Source organism: Rousettus aegyptiacus, unplaced genomic scaffold, assembly GCF_014176215.1.
Source record: "Rousettus aegyptiacus isolate mRouAeg1 unplaced genomic scaffold, mRouAeg1.p scaffold_m13_p_8, whole genome shotgun sequence".
NCBI classification, from domain to species: Eukaryota; Metazoa; Chordata; class Mammalia; order Chiroptera; family Pteropodidae; genus Rousettus; species Rousettus aegyptiacus.
Genome location: NW_023416311.1, coordinates 18,578,704 through 18,596,409, shown reverse-complemented (window position 1 = coordinate 18,596,409; position 17,706 = coordinate 18,578,704). Strand labels below are relative to the sequence as shown.

Genomic DNA, 17,706 nt, shown 5'->3' with positions numbered 1-17,706 from the left:
CAACAGAGAGTATAACTAGTGTCATACAAGCCTGCAGACGCCCCTGGGCCATGCTTACCTGGATCCCATCTATTTTCTGGATCTGGCTCCACTGTCCTTTGCCTTTTGACTCTTGGAACAACAGTACCCGACCCACATGCTGGTATCTGGGGGCTCCAACTGCCAGCATTGATGTGGACCATAGGGAGGGTAGCCAGGTCACTGTGTAACCTGAGGAAGAGTGGGGAGCTTAGAGTTAGAAACACAATGACTGTTGGAAGAAGGTCAAACCCAGGGGAGACTGGGGACAGAGACCCTGGGAAACTGGGTTGGTAGCAAAGATGCATTGAAACAGCCAGAAAGTCTCCTGAGAAAAGCAGTCATGTGCTCCGAGCAGTGCAAATCCTACTATCCTGGTCCAAGGCTGCATTTCTCAAACCATGGACAACACACACCAAGGAAAAGCAGCCAGGCTCCACAGGGCAAACATGGTACATCTTCCTGAGGGTTGGTAAGAGACTACACTTTTTAAAAGATAACAAAATAAAATGGATATATTAGTAAGAAGAATGCAAAGTCTGCACAAATACTAAAGATAAAGCAGGAGACTTGAAAAAAATTTTCCCACTTAAAGATATAGCTTCAGGCTATCTTCACACTTCACACCTCCTGTGGCAAGGTTCTCTCCTCTCTATTACAGCTTTGATGAAATGGGTGAGGAAATGCTAAAGGAGACAACCAGGGGTTGGGCTAGAGCCAAGAGCCACCCAATGGGAAGGCTGTGACTCAGAAGGTGACTGACAATTCTCTGCTTAGAGCAAACAAAAGTGAGTGAGAAAGGCAGAGATGTCTGAGACTCTATAGCACATGGGAGGAAGAGTCTGAACCACTCTCCTATTCATTCATGTATATTACTGAAGCACAAGGATTAAGAACTTGCCCTTTGAAATCAGAGATAAAGCTTTACTCCTAGTGTTACTGCTCCCTAGCTGTGTAATCTTGAGTAAATTGCTTTAATCCTCTGAACCTCAGTTTTCTCGACTGAAAAAATGGGGATAGTGTCAACCTTACAGGGTGGTTTTGAGCAGTAAATAAGATTATGGATATAAAATACTTAGCACTATGCTAGTGATATCTAAACTAGTATCTGAAGGATAGAAGCATAGTAGGCACTTAAGATTACGTGTGTGTGTGTGTGTGTGTGTGTGTGTGTGTGTGTGTGTGTGTGGCGAGTACCTAACTAGAGATAAAACTTTGGAGTTATTTTTCCCCTTTAGTGAGCAAACTTGCCAGGTATTTTGTAGGATGCTGAAGGACAAAAAACTACCTTGAAGGCAGTGGTGTAGGTCCTGCAGCATGCACATAGGGGTTATTGGCATAGACTTTGGGGCTAGACTACCTGGGCTCCACCTACTAGGCAAGTTATTTGAACTTCTCTGGGCTCAGTTTCTTCATTTGTAAAAATAGAGAATGAAAATATTTACAGTGTTGTTGTGAGGACAAAATGAAATAAGGTTTGTTAATACATGTCATACACTTAGAACAGTACCTGGCACATAATACTTGCTCAGTAAAAAATGTTGAAAAAGAAAAAAACAAACAAATTGCTGAGGTCAGCCTCCCTTAGAAGGGTAGGTCCAAGATAAATAGCACCGATTTTCTCAAGGAAAGAACTTCATAAGGTCTGAGTATTCTGAGAGTTTAATAAAGGGGTGGCCTGCCCCTAGACAGAGGTCCCGGATGAAGCAAGGGGAGGGTGGTGGTTCTCAATCTATGAGAAGGTAGAGCCTGGAAGCAGTCCTACTCCAGGGATCTCGGAGCTAGTTTTTGCCTTGGAACAGGCTGACTACATGAATTAAAAGAGCTATAACCTCTGAGCATAAGAGTAAGGCCCCTCCGCAGCCTGAGACTGCCATCGACTCAGGCGGACAGGCAGCCTACAGAACTGCAGCAGCAACTGTGGACTGACCACTCACTTTCTCTGCGCTTGGAATCTGAAGAACTCTGGAAACTAAATCAACCCCAGAGTTCTTGGACAATTCAAAAGTAGGATGCCTCAATGAAAAGCAGCTAGTCCTCCTACTAATGAGGCGGGTTGTTTTAAAATGTACCCAGAATTTAATTTAGAGGTATGACTAAGTGACAGCAGAGAGGTCACTGCCATTGGAAGAAGTTTATTACTCCCTAAAGCAGGAGGCAGGCAAGCCATGCAGGGCCACAAGGGGGAAGCATCAGGGTCTGCAAGGAGGCAGGAGCGAGGGGAGAGTGGCCCAGAGACTTTATTGTGATTTCTGAGAGAAGGACTGAGTAAGGCAGGGTAGGCAAGCTTCAGCAAGCTTAGGATTGAACAGTTTAAAAAATGTTGGCAGGCTCTGGGATGATCTTTAGTTGTCTATTATCTGGCCCTGGGGTGGCTTAGGTCAGGGGAAATATTGACTTGGTGTGTGAAAGTTAGATTAAGAAGGCCATTGGGGATACAGGCTCTGGATTGGCTGGTTGGCCTATGCAAGGCCCACTCACAGGCAAGTTATTTACTTTCGGTTGGAATGAGTTGGCCCTAGGATGGGCAGTCTCTCCAGGATTAGCAAGGCCTCAAGATATCAAGGCTTCATGAAATGCAGAAAATACATACATAATTAATACATGGGCTATTAATATACAGGTTATTAAAAGAAAAGTTAAGAATGTTACAATCATATTTAAGCTCTGAGTTTGTTTATGCTAGTTGCTTAATTGCTTTCATTTATATTTTTGAAAGTTGGTTTGAGTGACGATGCTCTGGCCCCTAAAACCAAAAAAACCTAGCATAAAATATAAGTACTCACCCAAATATCCTGCTCTCACTTCTGTTGTCAGTGGTTCATTCCCAACAAATATATCATCCTGCAGGTCCGCCTTCAGATCTAGAAAGCCCCCAGCCCAGTCCTTGGCTCCAACTGCCCCCACAATGCCATGGTCCTGCCAAGGGAAGGAGATGAGCAGGGTCAGCTGCATTCCTACACCATCCCTTGGCCCACTGCCTCAGGCGCACCACTCACTCTGCTGAGGTCGGCGCTGATGCCACTAGAGGACAGCTCCATGTTGAAGGATGTCAGGTCCTGTTTGTCTGTGCCTGGAGGACAAGGTAGAGGAGAACAGGCTAAGACCCAAGGAGCAATAAAAACAGTGATATTCATGAAAGGACTAAGAGAGAAGCACAGCATGTGTAAGGTAGAAAGAACATGAACTTTAGAGTCAGACAGACTGGGAGGTGGCTTATGCTCTGAGTCTCAGCGACACTCCACAAACCCAGTTACTGGGTCTCCGGTAACTCCAATTAGCACATCTAAGATGCAGCTCTTGATTTCTGTTCCTACTCAGACTTCCCCACTTCAATGGATGGCACCTCCACTCACTGAGTGAATCATGCTAAAAACCCAGGAAAAGAGCTTGATTCCTCCCTTTCCCCCAGTTCCATCTCCAACACATCACCAAATCATGATGCTTCTACCTCCAAAATGTATCTGAACAGCCTGTATAGCCACCACACTGGTGCAAGCCAGCTTCATCTCTTCCCTGGCTACTATAGTAACTTACTAATTTAGTCTCTGACTCTACTCTTCCTCTTCCCGTGCCTTATTATCCATGGAGCAGGTCAGAGCAATCTTTTTTTTAAAAATATATATCAGACCACATCTTTCCATTTTTTAAGAAATCTTCATTACTTCCCATTGCGGTTTAGACCAAATTTCAAAGTCCTGTGAGGACCCTGAATGCCCCTGCCTATCTCTCCAACCTTCCCTCTCCCTTACTCACCATGCTCCTATCACTAATCTTTCTTTCTGTTCTTCCAATGTGCCAAGCCCTTCCCCATCTCTGGGCCTTTGCACTTGGTCGTCTCTCTGACCAGAATGCTTTTTGCTCACATTCCTCACATGGCTGTTTGATCCTCATCTTTCACATCTAAGCTCAAAAGTCATCTCAGTGAATTTTACCTCAACTGAAAAAAGACATCTTCCTTGAAAAAGTTTATCTAGAGTAGCTTCCTTCAGTTAATTCTGTCTCTTCACTTTATTCATTTTCTTTATAGCAATTATTACAATTTTAATTATCCTGTTTGTTCATTTATTTATAGTCTTTATCAAACTTGAATATGACCTCTACTTTGGCAATATACCTAAAAGTCTAATTCTCAGAGCCTGCTACACAATTGTTGCAAGAATGAATGAAAATGAAAATAATACCACCAGCCTTGCAAGGATGCTGAAAGGAATGAATTAAACAATACAGATAAAGTACTTGTTACATATAAGCTTTCAAGAAACAGTAATTATGAATATTGGTTCAGTCACTGCTTTTTCACCATTGTGCCAGGAATACAATGGTGATAAAGCAAGAACAATGCTTGACATGATAGACCTCAGAGTTCGGTGTGGGAAACAGACACTGAATAGACAACTAGAATACAGTGCATGTCACAGTGGCTATGACAGGGAACATACAGAAGTTATAGCAGCACATGGGAAGAAACACCTAACCTAGACTTGGGAATCAGTGAGAACATATCAGAGGAAGTGACATCTAAGCTAAGATCTGAAGGATGATTAAGGACAGGTTGGGAGAGAGGATAAGGGTTTAAATAATAAAAGCTATGACTTAGAGAGAGCCTACAAGGTATGACACACTTTGCTAAGCAGTTGTTGAGGGTTGAACTGTGTTCCCTAAAAAAGATGTGTTGAAGTCCTAACCCCTAGTACTTCAGAATGTGATCTTATTTGGAAATAGGGTCTTTAAGAGGTAATCAAGTTCAAATGAGGTCATTAGGGTGGGCCCCAATCCAATATAGCTAATGTCCTCATAAAATGGGAAATTTGGACACAGAGATAGATGTGTAGAGAGATGTGAAGACACACAGAGAAAAGTCGGCCACGTGACTGGAGTGATGTACTACAAGCCCAGAAACACCGAGGATTGCTAGCAAACACCATAAGCTAGAAGGGGCAAAGAAGGGTTCTCTTCTAGAACCATCAGAAAGAGCATGGCCTTGTTGACCTCTTGATTTCTCACTTCTAGCCTCCAGAACTAAGATAGAATAAATTTCTATGGCTTTAAGCCACCCAGTTTTTGGCACTTGATTATATCAGTCCTAGGTAACTAACAAAGCAGTTAAACCTTACAGCCCTGTGAGATTAGTATTATTATCCCCTTTTAACAGAGAACAATGAGTCTCAGAGAGGGAAAATGACCTGGCTGATGTCACACAATACAGGCAGCATGGATTCTTGAGCAGGTCTACCTGGTTCCACAATATACACCTCCCTGTTTTTTGAACTCCCACATTCCCTCTTCCTGGACACAGGACTGAGGTATTCTGGCAAGACCTGGGGGCCTGGCCAAATGCCACCAACGTGCTGAACTGAACACCAATGCTGTGTCCTAGCAAAGGGGCTTTCCCTGTGAGAATCATGTATTCCCCAGCAGACAAGGCTTCCTGTGGAAATACCCTCCCATAGCTACTCCTCCATCTGGTAATCATAATCAAAACCTCTTATTCTGGGCTAAGGAAGAGGACCAGTGGATTCTTATAACTGGCCCCTGCCTGCTTACCCATCTTAAGTAATTTGAGGCCAAGGACAAGTAAAAATGAGGAAGCTGAGTGAGGAGAGGAGAGAATTACAGTCATTCTACAGGGACCACTGACACCAGCAAGATAGAGTTCTGGGCCCCACACTGGACCAAGCTAAGCTTCAAGAGGAAGATGGAATTTCAGAAGGAATAGAAGTTGCTCCTAAATCACTCTCTCCTAAATTTCTACCCAAGGTCTTTTTTCAGGAGAGATCTTAGCACAGCGTCAGATATTTAGTAATTGCTTGTTACTATTACGCAGTATGTCTCTAACCTAACTAATGTCCCAGATGAGTTTCTGTATACGACATCCCAACACTCCTCCCTCCAGGGTCTGCTGCTCACCCTCAATAACATAGATCTTCTTTTGCAGCTCAGTGAATAGATCTTTAAGTTTCTCAAATGTATCCAGAATCTTTACAAACTCTTCTGCGGGTTTTGAAGCAAATTCATGCAGCGTCTCCTGACTTTTATTGGTTGTGAAATGCTTTCCAATCTGTGAGGGAGAAAAAAATGAAGTTCTGACATCCCCAGAATCACTGTCTAATTTCCTACCATTTTTACAAGGACAAAGGGGAGTGGGGATAGAGAGTGGGTTCAGGAACAGGAGAGAGAAGATGAGATGTAGAAAGAAGCCAGGGGCCTAGGGCCTGGGGCCCATACCCCAATAATGTAACGGACGATGTCTTTGGCCGCGTCAATGTTTTCTTTGTCGGTGGCTTCCCCATCAGTGATGATGATGAGCACTTTGGTGGCATCTGGCCGGGCCCCCAGGTCTTGCTGGAATACATTGTTCCTGTGTCCAGGAAAGGGAAATGTGACAGACTCCTCCAAAATCATATGAGGTCTTCCCTACTCCTCACCCCTCTCATTAAGTCAGTGCTCTCCTGATTATTCACCAGGCAGCTATTCCCAGCCCTCCAAGTTCTCTTCTGAACCTCCTACTTTGCCTTGCTACCACACCTCTCCTAGGCCAGTGGTCTTCAACTGAATTCTGGGCAGTTGGGAGGTTGTCCTAGAGTCCATAGGTGGGAAGGGGGAGATTATGTGAGGGGAAACTCTGGGCTTCCCACCCTTCATTTCGACCACATGGCAATTACCCTTTAATCAGATATGCTGATGCTCTAGGTGAGATTTCAATGGAAAAAATGGGTTCTACGGCCAAAGAAAATGGGAAAGTCACGCATGTCTCCCCTACCACCCCCAGGCTGCCTAGAGAACTCTGCCACAGCTAGTCTCCTATGGACTTGAAGTAACTTATTTCTGTGTCAATTTTTCCCCAAACCATGAGTTCTTCCAGGAAAGGACCACATTTGATTTGCTGCTGTAGCTCTGGCTCCTGACAGAGTAGGTGCTCAGCGTATGTGAAATTAAAAAAAAAAAAAAAAGAAAAAAAAAGGAAGACAAGACTGAATACTAGACAGGCTAAGACTCCAAATTCCTATCCTGTCCACAGTCTCCTTTGGAATAAAGACAAGTTGCCCACGGCTTTTGCTGGGACAACAGCTCTATTTGACTATTTGATCCTTCCCTCCTTACTCCTCAGCTAACCAGACTGGACAATTAATCCAAGAGCAGCCAATCTATAACCCCTGACTATGACATGACTGGACTTGAGCAGAAGCTGAAAGTCACATGGAGAGGCTACACTGGGAGGTGGAGGAGAGATAGGAAAGAGGGTAGGAAAGCTACCTGGAAGCTGCCAAAGACTGGAGGTTTTGGGCAGGGCCAAAAACATATGTTGTCGAGACCTCTTGTTCTATCTTGGAGATAAAATATTTCCCCAACCTCCATCCACATGGACATGGCCTATCATAAGTCCTGTTCGTGAATTTCCACCTGGTTTGAACCACGGTCATCTCTCATTTGGATTTTTCAATAGCCTCCTAACTGACCTGTTTCCATCCCTGCCCCTCCACAGTCTAATTCAACCCTGTAGCCAGAGGGATCCTTTTACATAAATTGGATTAGCACTCCTCTGCTCAAAACATAAATCAGATTAGCACTCTTCTGCTCAAAACCTCCAATGACTTCTCATCTTACTCAGAAGAAAAGCTAAAGTCCTCACTATGCCCTCCGAGTCATCCAGTCTTCCCTGATCCCATTGACTTCATCTCCCACTACTTTTCCCCTCACTCACTTCTCTCCATCCTCACTGGTGCCCTGGCTATTCTTGGAACATTCCAAGCACATTCATATCTCAGGGCCTTTGCTATTTCCACTGCCTGGAATGGTCTGCCCCATGTTTCCACATGGCTCACTTCCTCACTTCCGATAAGTCTTTGCTCAGATGTAACCTTCCCTGATCTTCCTGTAGAATATAGCTTTATTTTTCTCTATCAAACTTATATCTCCTACTGTATTGTTGAATTTACTTATTTATCCTGTTTATTGCATGTTTCTCCCCTACTAGAATGTTAAGCTCCAAGAAGGCAGAGATTTTCCTTTGTTCTATTTACTGCTATAATCTCGGCACCTAGCCCACATCTTTTCTGTATGATCCATGAGCTAAAAATGGTTTAGATTTTTGTTTTTAAAGGGTTACAAAAACAAATAAAGAAGAATATGTAACAGATACTGTGTGTGGCCAGAAAAACCTAAAATATTTACCATTTGGCTCTTTACAGAAAAGATTTGTCAACTCTTGACCTGGAACACTGTCTGGCACATAGCCAAATGGTCAAGAAGTATTTATGAAATACATTCCCATGACTGCTCCTTTTTGCTCCCACAGTTGACACTTTTTAGGATGTCTTCCCATCCTGTGGTAACCCTTTTCTCTAAGAACTGCCCCCTTCTTTTGGAGATGGAACTCCGGAATTCATTTTTGTGCCATGTGCCCCTATGCCGTCAAGGCTATAACTGGGTGGACCCATGGACAGCTAACTGAGGCTTGGCCAATCATTTTCTCTCCCAGAGGCTAGAATTCAGGTTGAGGAACTGAGGCTGCCTGTTTTATCCAGTGGACATGGCTTGACCACGTGCCCACCCTTCAGAGAGAGAAGAATGAAGTAGACGTGACAAGTCAAGTGAGCCCAGAAGAAAAAAGCTGGAAACAAACGCAGAACCTTGAGAGCATGAATCATATGCATGTTTAACTTATGCAAATTCAACTATACATGCTTGGTAAAGAAATGAAAATGAGAAAAATAAGTGCAGTAGAGATCCTATCTTGAGTGTGTATACCCAAGGGGGAACATGAGGTAGATTTAATTTTTTTATTCTGCAAACTGTTTTCAGTTTCTGTGGCCAATTAACGTTCAAAGACATATATTTTTAAAAATATGAAATATGGTCCTTCAAAATAATCTATGTTCACTTAGGCCTCAATTTAAACACAGCAATCTGATCTGAGTCTGGGGGAAAAATATCTATAGTAAATTTAGGAAATCAAGATATGCTGTTTTCAGTGTGGGACTTGAATATATTTTATTGAATATTATGAACAATTCAGGGAATTCTTCATGGATGATTTTGACTATTTGAGATTTTCGTTCGAACACTTACTTCAAAGCTGATTTCAATTTAAGAAGTGACTTTACTGTGGCTGCCGTAGTTCACCACCACTTTCCAAGTCCTGCTTCTAGCTTCTCATGAGGCCTGGCAATGCTCCCTGTCTCAGAGGCTCATGAATTATCCCTGCAGCCCCCCTAGAATTCTCCTTTGGGATTTAGTTAGTGTAAAGTGGATTTCTGTTACTCACAATCCAGAACCTGGACTAAAATTGCTCTGCTTGAGTTCTTACAATAGCCTGTCCTGCTGAACCCACCTGTTGAGTTCTACACACCAACTTGAAAAAGCCAATGCGTACAGAACAACTGACGAATGGGCTTTCTCCTGCAAAAGGGAACTCACGCCACATAGTTGATGGCACCAAAGGTGTTGGTCAACTCGCGCATGTGTTTTACTTTGGCCAGCAGGAGATCGGGGTTCTTCAGTTTAACATAATCCAAGAAATTAAATTCTGTTTTGAAGGTCGAGGAAAACTGAACAGCAGCAAACTAGAAAAAGAAGGAAGAAATGAAATGTTATATATCTTTTCTCACTTGTCTCCTCCAATCTCTACTTTTTATCTAGGGCCTGGGAACCCACTTCCATATCCTGGCCTCGAAACATTCATTTTTTTTTTTTTTTCACCTACAGGCACCTGGTTTTCCTAGGTGGTCTCCCATCCAAGTACTAACCAGGCCCGACCCTACTTAGCTTCTGAGATCAGATGGGATCGGGCTTGTTTAGGGTGGCATGGCCATAATCAAAACATTCTTTTGAAAATAAACAAACACAGAAATAAATTTAAATAAGCCTCTGATCCCTTGTGTAGTGTTGTCTGCTAAGCTCCTGCTCTCTGGGTCTGCCTATATCCCCAAAAGGGTTGGCTCCCAGTAGCCATACTTCTGCTGCATGACCCTGCTTTATAAATAGGACACAGTTGGCTGAACCAAAGACAGTCACTTGACTGAGGCTAGACCAGTCAGAATTTCTTCTCTGAGAATCTGGAATTTATAGTGGGAGGGATTGGTTGAGAGGGAGATTAAAAACAAACAAACAAAGACCCTCCTGAAGCTTTGACATATAAACTTAGGAGGTTTGCACAGGTCTACATGATCCAAAGAAGGTGAGGGAGCCATTCTAGAGAGGGGAAGCAAAAGCCAAAAAGAAACAAATAAGAACCAGAGAAAATCTCGAAAGTTTTCTATTCCCTTGTTCTTGCCCCTTCCAGAGTTCCAGCTACAGCCATACCCTTAGGTTCTAGAGACACCTTAGATTAACTTGTCCTTTTATGCCTCAAGCTACTCTGGGCAGGCATCTATTGCCTACAACCAGGAATCTTAACTAATATATTTACCTGGTAGGAAGAATTGCTGAGTTTCTTCATCACATCCTTCATGAAGTCCAGAATTTTCTGAAATTCATTTTGCTGCAAGCTCAATGAACCATCGAACAAAAACACCAGGTCTACATTGCCCTTTAGACATTCTGCAGAGGCCAGACACAAAGGGACTTGGTAAAGTCTCTGATGGTTGGCCTGCCCATGCTGGTTCCCATGTATGAGCAGCCACTTGAAGGTATTTTTGCCCACTGAATCCCCAGTTCCTTACCCTGATAGCCAGGGCGCCTTTGCAGCACAGGACCCCTCAGATCCTGGTGGAAGAGGTAGCACAGACCACTTAGATAGATATTCTGATCACATGTCCGAGACAGCCCAGGGTCACAGACCTGAATAAAACAAGTGTAAAAGGGTTGCAGCTTCCTCTTCCTGGGTGTCTTTTGGGCATCATCAGCCAAGAAAAAAAACCTTCAGAGTTATCTCCTGACCTCACTCCCTACATCCAATTGGTTACCAAGCAAGCCCTGGTAATTCTGTCTCCAGGTCTCTTATACCAATCTCTCCATCCCTACTGCCAATGCTCTATCCAAATGGATGTTTACTGCCTAGAGGATAAAATCTAAACTCCTTAGTTTGGCATTCATGTTGTTTATAGTTGGGCACTATCCTACATTTCCAAGCCCACCACTTTCCATTCCCAATCAAACATTCTGTGTTTAAGCCAAATCAAATTACTCACTATTCCCAGAATACACAATGGTGTTTCTTTCATTTAGGACTATCTTTCCTGCTAGACTGCAATTTCATGAAAGCTAGGGCTCATGTCATAGTCATTTTTGTATCTCACTACCCTTTCTCTGATCAGAATCTAGCACAATGCCTGGCATGTATTACTAGCTAAGGAAACAAGCTATAATTAAATACTGGATCATATTTCACTCAGTCTTCTATCTCTCACCTAATCGTATCAGAAGGTTGCTACTGGGATAAATTATAAAGAGCAATGGACTTGGAATCAAATAAGAATTTGATTTAAATCCTGGCTCTACCTCTTTAAAACCATGTGACTTTGGCCAAGTCTCTTAACCCCTTTGGTCCTGTTTCCTCATGTGTAAAATGTATATTCTGATCCTTAATTCACCTGAGTGTCTTGAGGGTTAAAAGAGACAAAGCAGTGTCTCCTAAACTTTAGGCATTTGTGTACAACCTCACAATATCTGCCATGTGGCTATATCGTCCACACTATTTTTTACTTAATATTTTATTTACTTTAAATTTACTTTTTAAAAAACTTTAGCCTCATCCTAAACAATGAGATACATGAAATTATTCATTTGATGTGCTTCTTGTATATTTTTTCTAATAATCCACTAAATAAATAAGTAACTATCAAAACATTAAGTTTGTGTACCATCAAAAATCTTGTATGTCAGTTGTTACAGATATTTAGTATCTGGGGAAACAACTGAGGTAAGTAAGGTCTTGAAAATAGCTGGCTCATTTGTTCTCAATAATAAACAATGATTGGATCTGAATCTCTCTGATGCCTTTAATCTTCTATAGGATCTTTAATCCATTTGTTTTCTTCTTTTCATTCTCTTTCCTAGCTTTGAGCTTCACGCTATGCAAAATTCTTACCAAAAGTCTTCCATTTGCAGGGTCTGTCGCCAAGGTCATTCCCAAGTACTTAGAAGTGTAGTTTGAACCTGTAGGTACCATAAGATTTGTCTAAAGGACTTTAGGCAATCTAGGTGTGGGGGGCTATCCTTGATTTCCCAGAGACAGTATTCTTCCCAGCTCCCTCACCAGTTACTCACCACTCAGGCTCACTGGCAGGCAGGGTCCAGTGCCTCGCTGGCACTGGTAGAGATTTCCCATGCTGCTCCCCTCACCCGGAGCTCCCACGACAACCCTGATGAGAAATCTCACCTGTGAGTCGGAATTGCCCAGGTCTTTACCCAGCCACTCCTACCTATTAAGGGTGTTTCAATCCCCATCAGGTATCTCAGAGCAATGCAGCCATTATCCTTCAGGTCCCCACCTGTTTCTTCCCTATTGAGTCCCAGATAAATAATCCAATAAGCCAGAATTCTAGAAACTGAGGCCCAGATAACATGCCAAAATGTTACAAGTTCATTCAATCAGTCATTAGTTCAAAAGGTTATTATGTTATTATGTGCTAGGCTGGAGTATGTAGGAGGGAGGAGGGGAAAAGAGACAAAATTCCTGCCTTAAAGGAGGAGCTCACTGTCCAGTCAGGGAAAGACTCAGGAGCTTAGGAAGTGCTGCCAAGTGTTTTCCGGGCTGTGATATTGTTTCCCTTTCTATTAGGCACTTATGTGGCACTTTAACGGGTGGATAGTTCTCATCCTACTATCTGATGGCCTTGCTCCTTTTTCGGAGAAACCCCACCATGGACTCCTCGCAACCTACGGGTTTCACTGACTGGCCAGCCTCAGGGCTGGCGTGCTGACACCTTGTCCATGGCTCTGCGGGGCAGGGAGGACCTGGGGCATCAGCTCACCCATTTCCAACCTGCAGGACGCGGTACCCAAAATGCCTCCCCGCGTGTGGGATGGACAAGTTCTGCACATGACGCACGTCCAGGTTGTAGCCGGAGGCCGCGGCTGAGGGAGACAAAAGGCAAAAGTCAGCCGCTTCCCACTAGGCACGCCCCACGCGCCCCCAGAGCTGTGAGCGCTGATTGGCAACCACTCACAGGGTGAGCCGACCCCCAAAGACCCTGCTCCTTCCTGACCAGCTGCCCACACCAGAGGCAAAGCTGTAATCTGCCTCCCTGGACATCCCCTTGAGGGCCTTGACTCAGGGAAATATGGAAGAGTGACTCCCTACTACCCAGAGCTCTGGCAGCCCCAGGGCCTGGGAAGGACACAACTTCCTGTTTGTCCTCTCAGCAAAGAAGGAAGGATGAGAAGGCGGACGCCCTTGGTAGAGGAGCAGCTGGGAGGGACTCCTTGAAAAGATGGGGCTGCCCCAAGGCTGGGTGTATCTCCCACATACTCACTTCTCCCCTGGGCCTGGGGCCCAGGCACCCTGAGAACTCAAATAATTAGCCTCAGGCTTTATCCATGGGCTGAGTTTCAAGATCTCCTGATCCCTGCGAAGCTGCCTCCTTACTCATCTAATGGTCCCGCACTCCCCACCCCACATGGACCAGTCTTTTTCCTAACCATTAGATCTCAGACTCCCCCACCTCAGACAGCCTAGGCATCATCTACAAGCCCCAAACTGTCCTTTCTGGCCTTGCTCTCCTTCCAGGCATCAGACTTCCTACACAGCATCCTAGGATGTCCGAGATGAGGCCCCACCACTTGTTCAGATGAAGAGACCGAGGCCCAGAAAAGGGGAAAGGACTTGCCTAAGATGGCACAGAGTAGTAGTACCATGGGTAGGACCAGACCCAGCCCAGCTCTAGGTATCCATTAACCATCTGCCTTTTTTAGGATCCTACTCCTCCATATCTCACTGTTGCCATCTTTGCCTTCCTTCTGTCTTTTCCTCCATACCTTGCCTATACTTTGGACTCTTTTTTTCTTGGCTCCCTTCTCCCTCTGGGGTTTCTGAGCCCCACATTACCTAAGACCAGTCCCACCCTTAGAGCAGCTCCTCCTTTACTCTTGTTCCATTAAGCCTTGCTGTTTCCCCGGTCACAGACATGTGTCCCCTGTCCTCCCCGCCTCCTTTGCCTACCAAAGAGAAAAGGCCCAGACAGCAGCAGCCTCATTAAGATGATGCAGGAGTTCATCTTTCAAGCAGCTGGCAGGACCTGACCCAGGCTTAGTCTCAGAAGACCCTTGGGATTTGCTGGCAACCTAGACAGGGTGAAAGACGGAAATGATTATGCCCCTGGGGCTCTTGCACTGTGACTTTTCTCACAGAGGCACCAGGCTGATGACACTGGGTGGGGGTGAAGGAAGGTTTTGCCTGTAGGGTTTGTAAAACCGCAGGGTTGAGAGGAAGTATAAGCAGTTTAGAGATTTCCTGTGCCTGCTTGCATTTTCACATCATCCTGGAGCAGACAGCAGAGTAACTGGATGACTTCCTCTCTCGCCCAAGAGCTGCTGTGTGTTAGTCCTTCACCAGCACATGAACTTCAGACTCTTTTAAGCTCAGTAGAGAACTGATAAAAAAAGTTGTAGCACGACCATGATAGGATAGCTTTCTCTTAACATTGAAAGATGCCTATGATATGCCATTAAAGAAAAAGAGCAAGTTATAGAACAATGAATTTATAAACTCATTTCGATTCTAAAAAAGAAAATATAATACCCATTGAATGAGAGAAAATATCTGTAACATATCTCATATGGAACTTGTATCCAGAGTATATAAAGAATTCTTGTAACTCAACAATAAAAAGACAACCCAATTTTTTAACTATGTAGATATTTCTCCAAAGATGATATATTAATGGCCACCAAGCACATGGAAAGATTCTCAACATCATTAGTAATTAGAGAAATGGAAATCAAAGCCCAAATAAGATACCACTTCATGCTCATGAAGACGGCTAGAATAAAAAAGGAAAAAAGAAAGAAAATAACAAGTGCAGGTGAGAATGTGGCGAAGTCGAACCCCTTTGCCATAGAGATGTAAAATGATGCAGCTGCTGTAGAAAACAGTTTGGCAGTTTCTCAAAAAAGTTAGTTACCATATGACCCACCAATTTCTAGGTATAGACCCAAAAGAATTGAAAACATAATTATAGAAAAGTTTATACATAAATGCTCAGGGCAGCATTATTCATATTAGCCAAAAACTGGAAACAACAGAAATATCTATGTGAATGGATCAACAAAATGTGATAAATCCATTCAATGGAATATGATTTAGCGATAAAAAGGAATGAAGCGTGACTAGAGTAAAAGAAGGTTTTTGACTTTGGAACTTGACATATTCCATTAAATTGATTTCACAAAGTCCCTTTATTCATAGATTAATTGGTTGGTTTTGATTTTTTTCTTCTTGAACCACAAGACAAAGTTCTTAATGTATCATAAACATTAAATTTTGATAGGTTTCTGCTGGTCTATTAAATAAAGCATTTGTAATCCTAAAAAAAAAAAAAAGGAATGAAATACTGGTATATGTTAAAACATGGATAAACCTTGAAAACATTATGCTAAGTTAAAGAGATCAGGCATCAAATGTCATGTATTTTATGACTCCATTTAAGTGAAATGTCCAGAAAAGGCAAATCTATAGAAACGGAAAGTAGATTGGGGGTTGTTAGGATTGGCGGGTGTAGGAATGAGGATTGACTGCTAATGCATGTAGGGGTTTTTTGGGAGGTGAAGAAATACTCTGGAGTTAGATAGTGGTGGTGGTTGCGCAACTTCGTGAATATATTTAAAACCACTGAGTTGTACACTTAAAATTTGTGATTTTATGGTATGTGAATTACATCTCAAAATATAAAAGTTAAAAATAGAAGTTGAAGTTATGTGTGTATGTATGTGTGCGAGTGTAAAAAAATCCAAAATGACACACAACCAAACTCCAAACAGAATAAGGTTTATACATTTCTGTATATACAAAAGCAAGGCCAAGCTCATTGGCATGGCTTTCAAGAGCCTCACTGCCTCTCCATACTTCATGTTCTAATTGACCAAATGTTTCATCAGTGTTCATATAGACCAAGTATCTACAGAGGAGTGTATGAAACTTGAAGTGTTGGTCATACTGGTAGTCCCTTCTGAGGAACACAGCTTCGGCAGATGCTTTCTGTATGATGTCATTTTGGCTGCATCAAATTAACAGTAGGAAACCGATCCTGTTGCTGACATGATGGCTAACTGGACATGAAATCAATGCCCGGGACAAAGTTAGCCATGGATAGACTGAACACAACAGATGCCAGCTCTCTTCAGGATGGCTTGTTCCCTCTACTTGTTATGGATTATTCCATACGAGATCATAAAAATGGACTCAAACATATCATCTCACAGACAAATGACAAATGAAATCCTCGACTGTGAAGTTCTGGGGTACACAGAATCTGTGCATCTTCAGCCAGATGCCAGTGGCTTGGATGCCTCAAGTCTTCAGCATCCTTTGTAAGGTAAAATTATTTTAATTATGTCATCTTTTTCTATAGATTCATCTGAAAACAGTCAGAGATCATTTTCTCTGATTGTAAATAGGAATTTGTGTCCAGCCAATTTTCATCTTTATCACCGTTCATTCCATGGTCAAGACACCAATATCTTGTGCCAGGATTTTGTGGCAGTTCCGTAACTAGTCTACCTGCTTCCAATTTTACCCCACTACAGTCTATTCTTCGTACAGCAGCCCGAGGGATCCTTTAAAAATGTCAGATCGTGTTACTTTCTTACTCAAAACCCTCCACTGGCTCCCAATTTCACCCAAAATACAAACCAAAGTTCTCACTGTGCCCCATAAAGCCTTAACCTTTCAGATATTTCATTATCTCTCTGACCTCATCCTCCTCTATCTAGCTCACTCCTTTCCACCCACACTCTTTGATCATTCTAGCACACCTCTGCCTCAGGGCCCTTGCACTTGCTGCTCTCTTGCTTGGCTTTCCCAAGAAAGCCTCATGACTCATTCTCTCATCAACCTTAGATCTTTGCTCTTTAGCACTTACAGACTTCTGCATCTACTTTCTAATTTATTTATTCATCCAGTTTATCGTCCATCTTCACTAGAATGTAAACTCCAATGAGCAGTATTATTATTTGTTGTTGTTATTTACTCCCTTATCCCTAGTACCTAAAACAGTGTCTGTAGCATAGTAGGTAAATATTTAGTCAGTAAATATTTACGGAATGAATGAATGCTTGGGGCTGCCCTTGCCTCTGAGGGTAGTTAAGATGTGTTTTTGTATTCTAAGGCCTAGGCTGTTGGGAGCAAAAAACTGTATCTCTGAAAGGGAAAGGCTGAAGAAGTTAAAAGAAGATGACTGAATTCTCAGAGCCGGAATTTACTTAATATATAAAATTAAATAATAAACTAGTAGCAGGTAAACAACCAGTTGGTTTCTTCTGGAAATTAAACTGGAGAATATAGAGAGGACTGGCCAGTTACAAATGAGAGGAGAGGAGAATAGTACAGACATGTAGAGAAATAGATGTCATGAAAAAGAAATCATGAGGTCTACAAATAAGGAACAGTGATAACTTAGAGGGCTACCTCCATTCCCAATGGCCTCTCTAGTCCCAGTCCACACTTACTCCCAAACTGAACTCTCTCTCTGGTGGCTCTTATATGAATAAAACGTCGAATAAGCAAGGGTGTGGCAGCAGGGTGCTTCT

The 17,706-nt window shown here is 42.9% G+C and overlaps 1 protein-coding gene and 1 pseudogene across 2 annotated transcripts in view; both read right to left on the bottom strand.

Moving 5' to 3' along the window:
* The window catches only part of ITGAL (integrin subunit alpha L), a 35,966-nt gene extending 21,663 nt beyond the window's left edge, over positions 1-14,303 (bottom strand). For both annotated transcript variants that reach the window (XM_016155099.2, XM_016155100.2), the window contains exons 1-12: positions 14,123-14,303; positions 12,936-13,038; positions 12,229-12,323; positions 12,050-12,117; positions 10,683-10,800; positions 10,430-10,560; positions 9,439-9,584; positions 6,247-6,379; positions 5,929-6,079; positions 3,018-3,091; positions 2,805-2,937; positions 59-210 (exon numbers count right to left, since the gene is read on the bottom strand). In XM_016155099.2, the coding sequence (XP_016010585.2) occupies positions 59-210; positions 2,805-2,937; positions 3,018-3,091; positions 5,929-6,079; positions 6,247-6,379; positions 9,439-9,584; positions 10,430-10,560; positions 10,683-10,800; positions 12,050-12,117; positions 12,229-12,323; positions 12,936-13,038; positions 14,123-14,177 (1,359 nt within the window). In that variant the 5' untranslated portion in view covers positions 14,178-14,303. The remainder of the gene's footprint in view (positions 1-58; positions 211-2,804; positions 2,938-3,017; positions 3,092-5,928; positions 6,080-6,246; positions 6,380-9,438; positions 9,585-10,429; positions 10,561-10,682; positions 10,801-12,049; positions 12,118-12,228; positions 12,324-12,935; positions 13,039-14,122) is intronic.
* On the bottom strand, positions 9,718-9,837 carry LOC118607247 (annotated as a pseudogene).
* Positions 14,304-17,706: the final 3,403 nt, after the last annotated feature.